This window comes from Sapajus apella, unplaced genomic scaffold (genome assembly GCF_009761245.1).
Source record: "Sapajus apella isolate SASKATOON/1434 unplaced genomic scaffold, GSC_monkey_1.0 scaffold126, whole genome shotgun sequence".
In the NCBI taxonomy this organism is placed as follows: Eukaryota; Metazoa; Chordata; class Mammalia; order Primates; family Cebidae; genus Sapajus; species Sapajus apella.
This window is the reverse complement of record NW_022437066.1, coordinates 2,472,763-2,488,111: the sequence shown is the minus strand read 5'-3', so window position 1 is coordinate 2,488,111 and position 15,349 is coordinate 2,472,763. Positions and strand designations below refer to the sequence as shown.

Here is a 15,349-nt window from a genome sequence, read left to right as displayed (position 1 = left end):
GGAATGAGGGCACTGAAGACCCACCTTCTCTGTCATCTACAGATGGGAGCAGGAAGCTCATATACCTGCAGGAGCTGCCCGGGACGGACCACTGCGTCTTTTACTGCAAAGACCAGCGCCATGGGGGTCTGTTCCGCATGGGAGAGCTCATGGGTGAGGGCCCGCTGGGGCCTGCATGTCCTGACCCACGGTCTCTGCCTCCAGAAGCCAGTGGAACCGGCATCACCATGCCCTGGCATGGGGGAAAGGGGAAGCCCCCTGCACTGGCCTTCATGTGCCGGGCACTGAGCGCTGCCCTTGGCCGCTGGTCCAAGTTCCTGAAGTGGGAATGGGGCGGGCCAGGCAGGGACAGACATGGCCCTTGGTGACATGAACCTGCCAAGGGCCACTTCTGGGGTCTCGGGTATAGGAGTGTCATCTTACGGCGGAGGTAGTGTCCTGACAGAGCCCCTCATGGGCCAGGGACCCTCCAGGGCAGGAGAGCAGCCAGTCCCTCTGGGACACAAGGTCCCTCCAGGTGAGGGCTGTGACCCTACAGAGTGGCTGTGGGAGCTTCCCAGGTCCCCTGGGGTTGCTCAGTGGCTTGGATAGTCCCCGCCACTGTCCCCCTTCCTGGGGACCTTTCAGCTGGGCCATGGCCGCCTCCTCTGTCCCCAGCCCCACCCTCAAACTCTGGTCCCCTCTTGGGCCTCCCCTCCCCGCGTCCCAGTGCTGGGCCATGGCCGTCTCCTTTCCGCATCTGCTGCCTGCAGGGCCGGGCCGCTGTCCCCACCTCTGCTGACCTGGTCACCTCACCTGCAGGTCGGAATCCTGACACCAACCTGGAGGCCCTGGAAGAATTTAAGAAACTCGTGCAGCGCAAGGGACTCTCAGAGGGGAATATTTTCATGCCCCTACAGATGGGTGAGAGGATGTATGTGCCCTGTCCCCCGTCCCCCATGTGCCCCATGTGCCTCTCTGTGACCTCCAGTGTCCCATGACCCCCGTGTCCCTGTGTGCCCCAAGTCTCCTCACAGGGGCTCCTGCTTAGGGTCCTTGTCGTGGCAGGGTCTGAGCTCTGGGCTGTGACGGGGTCTGGGCCCTGGGCTGTGACGGGTTCTGGGCTCTGGGCTGTGACAGGGTCTGGGCCCTGGGCCAGGGCATCTTCCCATCACTGGGTTTTTCTTGGTCTCTGCAGGAAGCTGCGTTCCCGAACACTAGGGTGAGTGGGTCTTGCTCCTAGGGTTCGAGGGTCCGTCTGCTCTGGCCCCTGCCATCCCACACAGGCAGGGAGACCCCCGGGCCCAGGCAGGAGGTCGGCACCTTGGAGTCTGCCCACCCGCAATTCCTGGGACTTTTGGGAAGTCCTTTCTTTCACCTGCCCCTGGGCCTGCCAGCCCGAGTGAGGGTCCTCCTCATCGGTCCACAGCGAGGCCACCCTTGGGCTCCTCAGGTGTCAGCTTGGCCCATTGCCCCCTGCACCTGTCCCCACTTGGTCCACTCCTCCTCCCCCACCCACTCAGTATGCTCAGAGGCCTGCCCGGGCGTTGGAGGAGCTGAGGTCGCTCTGAAGCCCTGAGGCTGCCCAGCAATGGCCGATGTGGGGGCTGTGGAGCCTGGGGAGGGAGCTTTGGGCGTGGCCTCTGCCCCACCCGGCAGCCTTCCTGGCCTCTACCCTGCAGCCTCCCTGGCCTCTACCCTGCAGCCTCCCTGACCTATGCTCCTCTTCCCAGCACAGCGGCCCCCGGGTCTGCACCTCCAGAGCCCACCCTGCCACCAGACATGGAGCCCCGGCCGCCTGGACCTACCCTCCAGCCATGAGCCTTCCCTGACCCACCCACCTGACACCAAATAAAGAACTTCTCCCCGAGCTCTGGGTGCCTATCTGTGGGGAGGGAGGGGCTTGCGCTGGCTCCCTGGGAGGCCTGCTGGGAGGGGGAGCCACCCGGGAAGCTGGGGAGACGTTGGCAACCACAAGAGGCATGACGTCCAACAGGCCTGTGGGACCGCGCGGTGTCCTGGAGGGGCCTCCTGCAGAGCCGCCCTCAGGTCTCAGGTTCAGCTTGGGACGGGCAGGGCACTGGGCAGGAGTGTTTGGGAAGCCAGTGAGGAGGGCGGGAGTGGGGACACAGCATCAGGGCTGCAGCCACGGGGCCACCGCATGGCTCTCGCCCCAGGATGATCTCAGTGGGATCCTCCAAGCCGCCCCCTTTAGCAGCCTGGGCTCAGTGGCAGCGCTGGAGAGAGAGGCACTGGTGCCTCCATCATCACCCCCAGAGTAAGCAGAGCCGGCCCAGGCCTCCAAGATCTTCGACCCACCCTGGCCTCCTTGTGTTTAGTACAGAGCGAGGGTCTGCATGGACACTGGGGCTGTGGGGATTCGGGGAGGCTGGTCACAGTGAGGGAGGAGAGGCCAACGCACCGGGGTGATAAACACGCCCCAGGAGCCACAAACCCAAGCGGAACGGGCCTCCTGGGGGATGAGCCTGCAAAGTGACAGCCTCTTCCAGGGCCACTGGCTGTGTACCAAGTGACCACTGCCCGCTCCCGCTGGGACCAGCAACCTCACCTCCCCACCTCCTGCCCAGATGTGGTTCAGGCAGAGGCTGCAGGGTGGCCCTGAAATGGACCAGGACAGCAGGGCCCAGGCGAGCCGAGGTGGAGCCAGCCTGGGTGCCCACAGGCTACATGTGGGGGACACAGCAAACCCCATCTTACAAAGACAAGGCTCACACTTTGCTGTCACTGGGTCTTCAAGGTGACAAATGTCTGTGATGCTGTCTAAAAAACAATAAATAATTTCTAGGCAAGAATTTCTAGAAAACAGAAGGAAGTCTTAGAGCAGAAACATTCTTGGGCTGGGCAAGGCTCCAGCTGTGGCCGTCGGTGCCAGGCATGGCTGGTGTTCCTCTCCTCCTCCTCGCCGCTGGCCAGGGCCTATGCTGGTTGCTTCTCCAGTGGGATAGCACCGACCTTCACCCCTGGGGTTCTGAGCCCCCAGGTTCTGCGCCTTGCAGGTCTGTGGTGCTGCTGTGCCAATTCACAGGCCTAGAGGCACCAGAGGGTGCCCAGAGAACCCTTAGTTCTGGACATCCACTCCCTGCCCCACTCATGGGCCAGTGCACCTGTTGCTTGGTGACAGGAGGACTCACTCATCCGCCAGTTGGTTGGCACGGCTATCATAGTATAGTACAAAAGAGACACGGGCAGAAGTTTAAAAAGTTCTGATTTTGCCAACAAAAGTAAAGGCATCATCTGGCTCGCTCCTGGCCCTGAGGAATGCTGAGCACCTGCCTAGAGGATGTCAGCAGGTGGGGCTGGAGCTGCCCATCTCACCTGGCATTGCCAAAGGCTGGGTGGGCAGACACCCCCAGCCGTCTGTAGATACACCCCCAGCCGTCTGAAGATACACCCCCAGCCGTCTGTAGATACACCCCCAGCCGTCTGAAGACACACCCCCAGCCGTCTGTAGACACACCCCCAGCCGTCTGAAGATCAGGCCCCAGCAGGAAAGTCCCACAAGGCCCAGGTGAGAACGGGGCAGAGGACATGGGGTCCCGGCCATCTGTTGGACACCGTGGTGCTTGCAGGTCTGGGAACAGGTCCCTGTTCCTGGTGTTTGTCTACGACACAGCACGCACTGGAGTCCAGCGTGCCGGGATTTAGCTCCGCGTTTCCAAGGACCCACTTTACTGGCTGACGCTTAGAGCTGTCTCTAGCCATTCAAACTCCTTCTTCCCTTCCTGCCTCACTGGCTTCCTCTCCGACCTCTCCAGTCTGTGGCTGTGCCACCGTGAGCTGAACAGGGTGCTTTCCTGTTTCATTCGCTTCACACAGGGGATACGGTGAGAGGCTAGGGGGCTGCAGATCACAAAGGGATGCTCCGGTGTGGCACACGTGGGTTTCATCTTCGGAGCTGCAGTTACTTCACACTAAAGTGAGAGGCTGGCTCCACCGCTCAGCCAGAGCGGCTGTGGCTTTCACCTGCGTGCACCGGCACGTTGGCACCACCCTGAGTGTCCCCGAAACGTGTGTCCATGTTGCATGCAGCGCCCAGCACTGCCCTAGATGCCCGACAACACGTGTGCAAGCTGTGCTCCAACTTCCGTGGTTTCCCACACACCCCTGTGATCAATGTGAGATCCGCGACCACGTATGCAGCCCAGGGGCGTCGGCTCCTCTGCGTGTCCCGTTTAACGAACATGCCTGGTGCATCCCCGGCTCCTCCGAGGATCCGTGGCAACCAGTGAGCTCTCGGTATTTGCTGAGAGAAATCACAAGTTCGCGAACCGATAAACATCTCTTTAGAGCCACAGTCTCAGACGCTATTGGCCACGTGACTCTCTTGGGGTGACTAAAGCGGCCAAGAAGCCCAGGCTGCGTCTTGCAAGAAACATTTCACTGGGAGGACTCCTTGAGGCTGAGAAGTGGGCAGGGTGCTCCTGCAGGAAGAACAGATGGCATCGAACGGCCTGGAGGGAGACAGCAAGGTACCCGCGGTTTAAACAGAAGCCACCCTGTAAAATTCTTACATTAAGGATTTTTTGTTTTTGTTCTTGTTTTTTTTCTTTGAGACAAAGTCTCACTCTGTCACCAGGCTAGAGTGCAGAGGTGCGATCTCGGCTCACTGCAACCTCTGCCTCTGGATTCAAGTGATTCTCCTGCCTCAGCCCCCCAAATAGCTGGGACTACAAGCACCCACCACCATGCCTGGCTGATTTTCGTATTTTTAGTAGAGATGGGGTTTCAGCATGTTGGCCTGGCTGGTCTCAAACTCCTGACCTCAGGTGATCTCCCGCCTCAGCCTCCCAAAGTGCTGGGATTACAGGCACGAGCCACCGCGCCCGGCCTACATTAAGAATTTAGGTGACCGTACGGCAGCGTTGATTTCTCCTTTGGCACAGTTCTATGAATTTGAAGGCATGCATAAATTTGTGTTAACACCGCTATAGTCCAGATGCAGAACAGCTTCACCCCCAGATACCTCCCCGTGCTCTCCCTTTATAGACACCTCACCCACCTCCCGGCAGCTGCAGAGGTGTCTGTCACTCCAGCTGTCTTCCCAGGAATGTCAGGTCAGCAGAGCTGCACTGCGTGTGGCCTCAGGGACCGGCTGCTTCTGCGCAGCGTACGGCCCCCCAGATGCTGTGTCTGTAATCTCCAGTGGGGAAGCCACACCTACCTGATGTCCGCTGACTGTGGCGCTGAAGGCCCCTCCCTGCACCAGATGGTCCAGGTCTAAGGCTGCTCAGGCTGGTGCTGGTGAGTTGCCAGGCTCTTGAGGAGGCGATGTCAGCGCCGCGTCTCCCTCCTGAGCCTGGCTGATAGGATGCGGTGGTGACACCCATGCCAACTGCCCCTCTGTCTCCTTGTAGGACCATCATGTCCTGTTCGTCACCTCTGTGACTCCCTGGTCCTGGGGCCGGCTCCCCTCCTCAACACGTCTCCTTGTCTTTGTACATAGCAGGTGCAGCAGCCCGCCTGGAGGCAGAGTGGGCCAAGGGGATTTGGGGCCCTGGACCACAGGCCCAGCCTGGACCGCTCCCTCCCGGGAGCTCTTGGGTTGCGTCCCCCATGTCCTGCTGAGACAGTTCTGGCCTCTCTGCTTCACTCACGCAGGGCTTCACGGTCTTCTAAGCCTCTGGGAGCCAGGCAGTCCAGCACAGCAGGCTCCACGGTACCTGGCAGTGGGCAATGTCCAGGGCATGGGGGAGGGATCCCCTGTCGGCAGACGCCCCCCACACAAGCCTTTACCTCCAGGGCCCAGCACCCCAGGAACCTCTGTGTGCTCCTGGGTCCCACAGTGCATGTCAGCCCCATCCTGCAGCTGCTTCAGGGAAGCCCCCTGCCCGGAACAGCATACCCCCAGATGGGGCATCACAGGCTGGCTGCAGTCGGCCATTGGCACCGAGGCCTCGAGCCGGGCAGGCATCTTCACAGCAAGCTTTGCCCTCTGTGTGGTCTTTAAGAGTTGGGGGGGTGTTCTACTTTAACAGGTGTGAGGACCCTTCCCCAGGAGTTCAGGGGGTTGTGGCTCTAAGGTTCTCAAAAGCGTCTCCCTGGACACCCCAGTCCCAAGCCTCAGGGTCTCACTCCTCCCGGCCCGGGGTTCTCACTGGCATAGGAGATTTGCTGAGGCGGCACATTCAGCCTTCTCCGAAGTTCTCCCCCTTCCTCAATGGGTTCTTGGTTTTTTACTCTGCCTACTTTCTGGCCAAAGGACATGAGTGACTCAGGAGACTCAGTCCATGTAGACTACTATCACAAAATGCCATCAACCGGGTGGCTTAGAATCCAGGGAAATTCGCGGGAAATGTATTTCTCTTCAATGCTGATGATGCCAACCCATCTGCTCTCCTTGACTGGTCGCCCTTCTGGTGCTCCAGCTGAGAATTCTTTGCCTCACCCCAGGTCATGATGATCTCTCTTTGTTTTCTTCTGAATGTGTCGTGGACTGACGTTACGTGGACACCTGTGACCGCGTGGGAGCTGGTTTTGTGTGAGGCGGGCATGTCACTCGTGTCAAGGACCGTCTGTCTGCCTGTGCACCTGCAGCTGTTCCAACCCCAGTGGGTGAAAAAATTGTCCTTTCTCCATAGAATCAAGCCGGGTTCCATTAATAAATGACCCTTGTCTGTGCAGCTCTGTTTCTGAATGCTCTATCCCGTTCCATCATGCGTGGAACGGATGCTTCCAACACACATGCTCACACCCCTATAGACACACACATGGAGGAAATGATTTCTTAGCCACCCATGTGGCTGCTGCCCGCATCCCCAACCTGGCCTGCCAGCCTCCATCCACACGTTTCCTCCCACAGAGCCTGCTGGGCTGTGGACAGACACTGCCTCTAGAGCCCCACAGGTGTCCCTGAGTGTCCAGGCTCCTGCTGAGAAGGGGGCAGCTGTGGAGTCTGCTTCAGGGGCTGGATAGTCAAGGGGCCTGGCAGAACACCCTGTCCTCTCAGATCCGGTAGTGGGCAGGAATCCTGCCTGTCACCGGGAGGAGGTCACCATGGACAGGGAACACTGGAGCCTTTCTCTGTGGCCCTTAGGGGCTGGGACCTGCCCACTTGTCTCTGGCCCAAAAGGGCACTGGCCCTGCCTCTCCCCACCCCCAGAGTGGCAGGACACCACCAGCTGCCCTCCCTGCAGGTAATTACAGGGTCAAGCTGACACCTATGGTGCCGCCCCCCGGGGTAACTGGGAGTGGGCGGGGGAGGCAGCACCAGGGCCTGGGAGGCACAAGGGTGCCATTGTGAGCCCGCGTCACCTGCAGCCCTGGCCTTCTGCTGGGGCCAGCCCTGGGTGGCAGGGCAGATGCTTCAAGCTCAGGAGCTTCCCCAGTCCCAGGAAAGAACCCGAGAACCCCTGGCTCAGAGAGCAGCGGGGGCTCAGGTCAACAGGGCGCCCTTTTGAGCCCAACCACAGCGTCCAGCCTCTGGCGTCTGTGCCTCTCACCTTGCCTGCGTGTGACATGGTGACAACGGGAAGATGCTGGAAGGCCTGAGGTCAGGCAGACAGGGAGGCTGGAGTCACCGGAGCAATGACCAAGCCCCTCTCAGAGGCCAGCTCCTCCTGCCTCCACTCTGCCTGCATCCAGCTCGGAGTGCCTCCCACCTTCTCCGCCCCCAGATGCCTCTGATTGTCCTCAGGGAGCTGGTCCAGGGACCTGACCTGCCCTCAGCAGCAGCAGTGACGACCCTTAGGCTCCCCCTGAAGGCCCAATGTCCCTGTTCCCTGCTGGAAAATTCTCCATCAGCAAATAGTTCTTCCACCTCTGAAATCCTACCAGATGAATTTTGTTCTTAGTAATTTATTGAAGGAAAATTCACGTAAAATCAACATTTTAAAGTGAGCAGTTCAGGGGCAGTTAGGGCAGCCACGGTGCCATGCAGCCACCTCCTCCACCTAGCCCAGGACACTCAGCTCTCCAGAGCAAGTCCCTGACCCTGTCGACCACGGGTCCGCACCTGCCCAGGGAGCTGAGCTCTCGGGTTTCGGGAGGAGGATTTTGCATGATGTTTGCAATCGCTGTGCACTTCATGTACCCATTCATTGCTTGTGATCATGTTGGGAGCCTTGGTGTGAAACCGTGGGGTCCACACGCCCCCAGAAGTCACGGCAGCAGAGTGGTAGGAGAGGGAAAAAGGGGCTTCGTGAGATTGAAACAACACTTTTATTTTGTTTTAGCAAAGATGCTTCAGAGTCCCAGGCCAGGGCCTCGGTGCCCCCGGACAGGACTGACTGAGGCAGGGGCTGGGCTGACAGTACAAGCTGGGGGCACTTCCCAAGCTCAGCTGGGGCAGGACGGCGCTGGGAGAAGAATGGGCGGGTGGGTGGGGCGCTCACGGGTTGAGAAGCGCCAGCTCACCCCTTGGAGCCTTGGTGCACTTCTGTCATCAAAATGAACTCCAAGGCTGCTGTGTCCTCCAGGAAGCTACCTGGGTGCCACTATTTAAATGGCCCTTCGAGGAGCCGTCTTCACCGGGAAACTACCAAACGGGTAAGTGACCTCCAGGAACCTGCCATGTGACCTCACAAACTGCGAATGTGGCTGAGTTTTCCATGTGACAGACTGCAATCCTGCTCTCAGCTGTAAACCTCAATTTCCACCCTGGTATTGAAGGGACCGTTTTTGACTTCTACTGTAAGTCCCACCAGTCATCCTGGCTGGTCCCAGACACAGCCTCAGAGCCTCGAGTTCTTCAGATGCTCTGAGTCCAAGATCCAGCTCTCCTGGGGCCTGCAGATGAAGCCCTGGGGGCCACAGATGGCCACTGACTGTGGAGAAGGGTGCTCTTCCCCGGGAGCAGAGGAGTCAGCAGCACCCAGGCACAGGCGGGGGCAAGGAAGGGCAGGCTCAGCTGGAGCCCGAGGGGGCTGGGTTGAGCCCATGGGCCCTGTCTTGTGCCGATAGGAGCTATGCCAGAGTGTGAACAAGTCCCTTAGTGCCAGAGGCTGGGCGGCACCTTTGTGCCCAGCCTTTTCCAGCTGTCGGTGCGTGGCCTGGGGTGGGGAACACCCATGTCCCTTATGAAGCCCTGGGGGCCACAGATGGCCACTGACTGTGAAGAAGAGTGTGCTTCCCCAAGAGCAGAGGAGCCCCAGCGCCGGGGCACAGGTGGGGGAGGAGGAAGGGCAGGTGCACGGGGGTGAGGAACCCTGGCTGTGGCTCCTGGGGACACAGGATGGGCAGGGGAAGACAGGGGCGTGGGCAAGGGTGGCAGGGGCTGGGCCAGGAGAGATGTGGTTTTATGGAGTGAACAGGAGATGGGCTTGAGTGACCTTTTTGGACAGAAAGCCAAGTTGGGGCTGCACAGCCCGGTAGCTCCCCAAGCCCCTGTTGTCCAGCCCGTGTTGCTGCCAGGGCGTCACTGCTGTGGGAGCAGGGCAGTCTCAAGTCCCTGGAGGGTCCTCTCTCATGGTCCGGAGGGGCAGGCGGGAAAGAGGGAGCCGGCTGGTTGCTCTGTGAGCTGTTCTCATGGCATGCACCTGTAGTGTCCTGTGGACCTTGTTGGGGAAGGTGGGTGCAAATAACGTTTGGGCGTTTGGTTCCAGCAGTAATGACGGGATCCCCTCCTCTTTGGCAGCCCGTGGGCCATTGTGAAGCCAGGTGCCTGCTGCTGGGGGCGGGCCCTGGGCCAACACCCAGGCAGGTGAGGCAGGGCAGCAGGCAGCCCTCTGGGGACACAGGTTCACTCCCAACCCAGGGATGGAACTGTCTGCTCTGCCAGGAGCCGGCCTCCTCTGCTTCCTCATCTCCAGGCTGCAGGGAGCAAGTGTGTTTGAGACACTCTAGGAGCTGGTCAGAAGACACCCAGCCTGGGGGAGGCGGGGCCTGAGCCCAGTACTGAAGGGGACCTGTCGGGGCAGCGGGTCTGGTCCTTCCCGCCCACAGTGCAGTGACTGACACAGAGGGAACAGGCCCCCCATCGTGGGCGGGGTCCTCTCCATCTCGACGGCAGGCAGCGTCTGAGGCCCTCTCGCCTCTGGTTCTCTGCGGCTAAGCGCCGTCAGCCTCAGCAGGGGCCGCTATAGGCTCTGCTTGGTGCTCCGTGAGTTTCTTGGGTCTGTGTGCTTATAGTTTTCATCACATGTGGATGCTTTGGGCAATGATTTCCTTACTACATGTCTGCCCTCACGGTTTCTCTTCCCTGCTGGGGCTCTGTGTAGGTCAGACCCCATGAGGGTACCCCGTGTGTCCCAGGCCCTGTCCCTTTCAGCCCTTTCCTCGATGCTCCCTTGTGGGTGGCTCTGCTGCTGGGCCCCGCACCCGCCCTGCTTCCCTCGGTCCATCTGCCGTGAGCCCACCGGTGCCCTCATCACGTCAAATTCCATGCTTCCCGTCTCCAGGATTCCCATCTGGCTCTTTATTCCCCTTTCAAACTTCACTGAAGCGAAATTCACAGAATGTCACATAACCATTTTGAAGGGCACAATTCTGTAGCAATGAGTCCACACAGCCTGGTGCATATCCATGACCTCTGCGTAGTTCCAAAACCTTCCCGTCACTCCCAAAGGAAGCCCCGTCCCCAGCAGCATTCACCTCCCACATTCTGTCTCTAAGGATTTACCTGTTCTGGGCATTTCCTATCAATGGAATCACATGCCATGTGACTTTATGTGACTGGCTCCTTTCGCTTCACTGTTTTCAAGGCTCTTCCATGCTGTAACCTGTATCAACGCCCTGTTCCTTTTTATAGCTGAATAATATTCTACCGAATGAATATACCCCATGTTTTGTTTTGTTTTTTTGAGATGAAGTCTTGTTCTCTCCCCCAGGCTGGAGTGCAGTGGCACAATCTCAGCTCACTGCAACCTCTGCCTCCCAGACTCAAGCAATTCTCCTGCCTCAGCCTCCCTAGTAGCTGGGATTACTGGTGCATGCTACCGTGCAAGGCTAATTTTGTATTTTTAGTAGAGATGGGGTTTCACCATGTTGGCCAGGCTGGTCTCGAGCCCCTAACCTCCAGTGATCCACCTGCCTCAGCCTCACAAAGTGCTGGGATTACAGGCCTGAGCCCCCATGCCCAGCGGACCCCATGCCTTTAATCCACTCATTGTTTGATGGACTCTGGAGTTGTTTACATCTTCAGTTCTTCTGAACAGTCCAGCCACAAATATGCACATGCAAATATTTGTCTGAATTCCTGTCCTCAATTCAAGCAAAGTTTCTGGGTCATAGGATAATGATGTGTTTAACTTTCTGAGAAACTGCCCACTGTTTTCCACAGGGGAAGCCTCGTTTTACTTCCTGGGTCTTTTCCACGCCTGGCACCTTGCTTCTCATCCTGCTCGTGCTTTCTGGGCCCTCTTGAGCGAGCAGAGATATTTATACCGGGTCTTTAACATCCTGATCTGCCGAGTCCATCATTGCCGTCATTTCTGGGTCTGTTTCTATCACTTGATTTTTCTCCTGGTTACGGCTCATATTTTCTTGCTCCACTGCCTGCCTGGTAATGGTTAACTGGGTGTCATATTTACTTTGTGGATTTCACTTTGTTGCTTTGTTGAGGTGGCAGCTGACCTCCAGGATGACTTCCCTTGTGTGACGCCTCCACTGAGTATGGGCTGGACCAAGTGACCCACTTCTAATAGAAATGACAAGGAGGAAGGGATGGTGCATGAATCAGACGCAGAGTGTGACGTCAGCCCCACTGGTCCTCATCCCACTTGCTGTGGGAAACTGAGTCACCAGCAGCCCCAGGGAGAGGCTCACGTGGCAGGAATCTGAAGCTCCCAGCAGCCGTCTGGTCCACCAGTTTCAAGACATTCTCCAGAGCCCAAAGTCCCGGCCCAGAGCATGACCACAGCCTCATTGCAGACCCTAGGCCAGAGCCACCCCGCTGGGCCCCTCTCCCTTTCCTGAGCCCCAGAAATTGTGGTTTTTAGCAGCCGTGTTTGGAGCCAATTTCTTACGCAGCAAGAAATAACACACTCCGTTTAGTTTTTCTTTGAATCGTGTTAGACTGCGTGGCTGCAGTTAAGTTGTGGTTAACATGATGGATCTTCCCAATACGTGCTTTTAATTGTATGTGGATGGGTTGAGAGCCCCTATGTTTAGTGAGCACATCTGCACAATTCAGGTTTCACTGCAGCTCTGCGCAGCTTCTTACAAGCAGAGGCACTCACAGAGGACGGGCGTTCCTCCCCTGCTTTCTGAGGTCACCCAGCTCCGACGTGGAGTCCTTTCCCAACCGCTTGCTTTCACTGTGCCCTGTGAGGCACCTTGAATTCTTTCCTGTGTGAGATCCAAGAACCCGTGCTTGGGGTCTGGACCGGGACCCTCTTTTCCGACATTTCCCCGTGCACCGCTCTTGCCGCTTTGTTAAAGGTCAGTTGCCGTATTTGTGTGAGTCCGTGTTCAGGCCCTCTGTTCTTTCCCATGGATCTATGCACCCATTTCTCTGCCAACACCACATTCGCTTGGTTACTATTGATAACAGTGCTTGTAAAGTTGGGTAGACTAACTCTTTACACTTTATTCTTCTTCAAAATGGCGTTAGCTACTGTAGCTCCTTAACAAATCTGTCTGCATACTACATACGGCGAAGTGCCGTGGCTCACGCCTGTAATCCCAGCACTTTGGGAGGCCAAGGCGGGCAGATCACTTGAAGGCAGCAGTTCGAGACCAGCCTGGCCAACATAGTGAAACCCCCTCTCTACTAAAAATACACAAATTAGCCAGTTGTGGTGGAGGGCACCTATAATCCCCGGCTACTCTAGAGGCTGAAGCAGGAGAATCATTTGAACCCGGGAGGCAGAAGTTGCAGTGAGCCGAGATTGTGCCACCACACTCCAGCCTGGGTGACAGAGCAAGCCTCTGCCTCAAAAAACAAACAAACAAACAAAAAATACACACACACACACACACACACACACACACACACACACGTCTATATCTGTCTACCAAGTAGCTTGCTGAGAATTGGATGGGAACTACATTAACTCTCTGGATTGAGTGGGGAGAGCGAACGTCTTCACTGTGTTGAACCTTCCAGCCCACGAGCACACTGTGATTCTCCGTGTCCTTAGGGCTTTGATTTCTCTCATTGCCATTTGTAGGGTTCAGAGTGTCAGTCCTGTCCGTGTTTGGTGAGACTTTTGCCTGCATGCTGTGTGTGTGGGATTACAAACACCGCATTTCCAGTTTCGGCCTCTGTGGACCCCTTGCATCGTGGTAGATTTCTGTGTGATTGACCTTGCCGACCTCACTCGGCTCGAGGAGGGTTTTTGTACATTTCCTGCCATTTTGTACCTGGGTAATGGTGTTCTATGCGAACAGGGCCCGGTGTCCTTCCCCTTCCCATCTGTGTGCCTTTCCGTACCGTTCTTGCCTCGTTGCCCTGGCCAGAATGACCTGCCCCGACGGGAGGGAGAACAGGAGCGGACACCCATGTCTTGCCTCAGCACTCACTTGCTCTCCAGAGACTGGGACACAGGCTCATGTGTGAGTGACAAAGTGACGCTTCCCTGTGGGAAAAAGGGCTTACAATGTAGACCGTGGAACAAAGTCTGGAAGTTCACTGACGCCTGACAGCGTCCTCCACTTCCAGCCCGTCTTGCCTGTGAGTCAGAGAGGAACCGCACTAGCAGGCAGTGAGCCCCCGTCCAGAGGCTGGCGTGTGAGGGGCACAGCTGTGCACACCTGGGCGTGGCTGAGCGGAAGGTGCAGGTCAGGATTCGGACCATGCAGACAGCCACCCACTGGCATGACATCTGTGGCATCACAAGGCTGCCATGGGGCTCTAGGGCCCTCTGCCTGCCCCACAGGCCATACCCCTGCCCCGGGCACAGATGTCCTCACTGCTGGCCTCTGACCCAACATTGTCCAGGAGCCCCGACCCAGGAGGTGCTCCCACCACTGCCTGCCAACCTGGACCTGATCCAGGCCCCTCCCACCTGAGGCCCTGCCAGGAACTGCCAGGCTGGACACAGAGGAGGTTCCTTCGTGGGCACAGGGAAGAGCCTCCCATTGTCCCAGTGCAGGAAGCTGCCCGAGGGGTGAGGATGAGTCATGGGTTTGAGGAATGGCATGGTGAGGCTGTGGGCGGGGCTCCTGTCTGCCCTCCTCCTACATAAGGCCCCCGAGCCCACACTGCCTCGGCCTCCCTCTCACTCCAGAGCTCAGAGCCACCCACAGCCGCAGCCATGCAGTGCCTCCTGCTCACCCTGGGCATGGCCCTGGTCTGTAGCGTCCAGGCCAGTGGCATCCCCCAGACCGAGCAGGACCTGGAGGTCCCAAAGGTTTGAGGCGGGGGAAGGGGGCACGTTACTGTGGGAGGCCTGGGGCGGGTGGGAGCTGCCGGCAGGCGGGAAGCCCAGGATCTCAGAAACCTACAGGAAGCGCAGAATGGACGCCATGATGTCAGGAACCCCTCAGCCCTGCTCTCCATCGTTAGGGTGGCCTCTCTGGTTTCCCAGCATCCCAGGTGACTCCCTCAATATTCGGACTTTGGAACACTCCTGAGTTAGCACACGCTGGTGGTTTTAAGTACAGGAAATTCTGTAGCCCAGCGTCTGATAGACAGCAGACGGCCATCCAGTGCTCACTGCACCCATCCCTGTTAGACTCATCCCTGCATGCATGGGGTGCAATGAGAGCCACAGTGGGGTGGGGACCCCTGTGCAGCTGAAGGCCCCCTCAGTTGGCAGGGACCTGGCACTCCATGGCCATGGCGGCCAGCGACTCCACCCTCCTGGAGGCCAGGGATGCCCCTCTGAGGATCTACATCACCTCCCTGATGCCCACCGCCGAGGGCAACCTGGAGATCATTCTGCACAGATGGTGGGTTCCTCATCATTGGGAATGGGGCTGGCGGGGGACTCAGTATTCCCCCGTAGGGGTCCAGGACTGGGTGGGGTGGGCAGAGCTGGGCTCAGCACCAGGCGTTTTCTGATAGCCAGGAGCTTCACTGTGGCCCCTCCATGAGGGTGGTGTGGTAAACTGGGGTGGCAGACGGTCCCTGTCCCCTCAGAGCCCCTGCCCCAGGCTCTGAGTCAACAGCCGACCCCACAGAGCAGCCTCAGGTCAGACTGAGGAGAAGGTCTGGGCGGCTGCAGGCTGCGGTGCTCCTGGGACCCAGGGAAGTTCCTACAGTGACCTGATTTGAGGGGTGACACTGAGGGCAACTCCAATTCAAGCGGTCACCACATTTTACCGCCACCGCCTTTCAGGGAGAACAACAGCTGTGTTGAGAAGAAGGTCCTTGCAGAGAAGACTGAAAATCCAAAGAATTTCAGGATCAACTGTGAGCATCCCCGGTCCCCAGGGGCTGGCTCAGTGCTGGCATCTGGCCGTGGTCTCCCAGAGGTGGCTCTGCTGGAGGATGGGGGATGGGGCCTGTCTCGTCTCAACTCTCTCTGCT

The 15,349-nt window shown here is 58.2% G+C and overlaps 2 protein-coding genes across 3 annotated transcripts in view; both read left to right on the top strand.

The window, feature by feature from the left end:
• Nucleotides 1-1,845, top strand: part of OBP2A (odorant binding protein 2A) — a 24,466-nt gene extending 22,621 nt beyond the window's left edge. The window contains exons 4-7 of the mRNA XM_032261871.1: nucleotides 9-151; nucleotides 735-903; nucleotides 1,178-1,201; nucleotides 1,718-1,845. Coding sequence (XP_032117762.1) covers nucleotides 9-151; nucleotides 735-903; nucleotides 1,178-1,201; nucleotides 1,718-1,834 — 453 coding nt within the window. The 3' untranslated portion in view covers nucleotides 1,835-1,845. The remainder of the gene's footprint in view (nucleotides 1-8; nucleotides 152-734; nucleotides 904-1,177; nucleotides 1,202-1,717) is intronic.
• An 11,022-nt stretch (nucleotides 1,846-12,867) lies between these two features.
• The window catches only part of LOC116539204 (glycodelin-like), a 5,458-nt gene continuing 2,976 nt past the window's right edge, over nucleotides 12,868-15,349 (top strand). Inside the window, exons 1-3 of one of the 2 annotated variants that reach the window (XM_032261927.1) lie at nucleotides 12,868-14,228; nucleotides 14,630-14,769; nucleotides 15,159-15,235. In XM_032261927.1, coding sequence (XP_032117818.1) covers nucleotides 14,133-14,228; nucleotides 14,630-14,769; nucleotides 15,159-15,235 — 313 coding nt within the window. In that variant the 5' untranslated portion in view covers nucleotides 12,868-14,132. The remainder of the gene's footprint in view (nucleotides 14,229-14,629; nucleotides 14,770-15,158; nucleotides 15,236-15,349) is intronic. The other variant, XM_032261928.1, reaches the window with a different exon arrangement.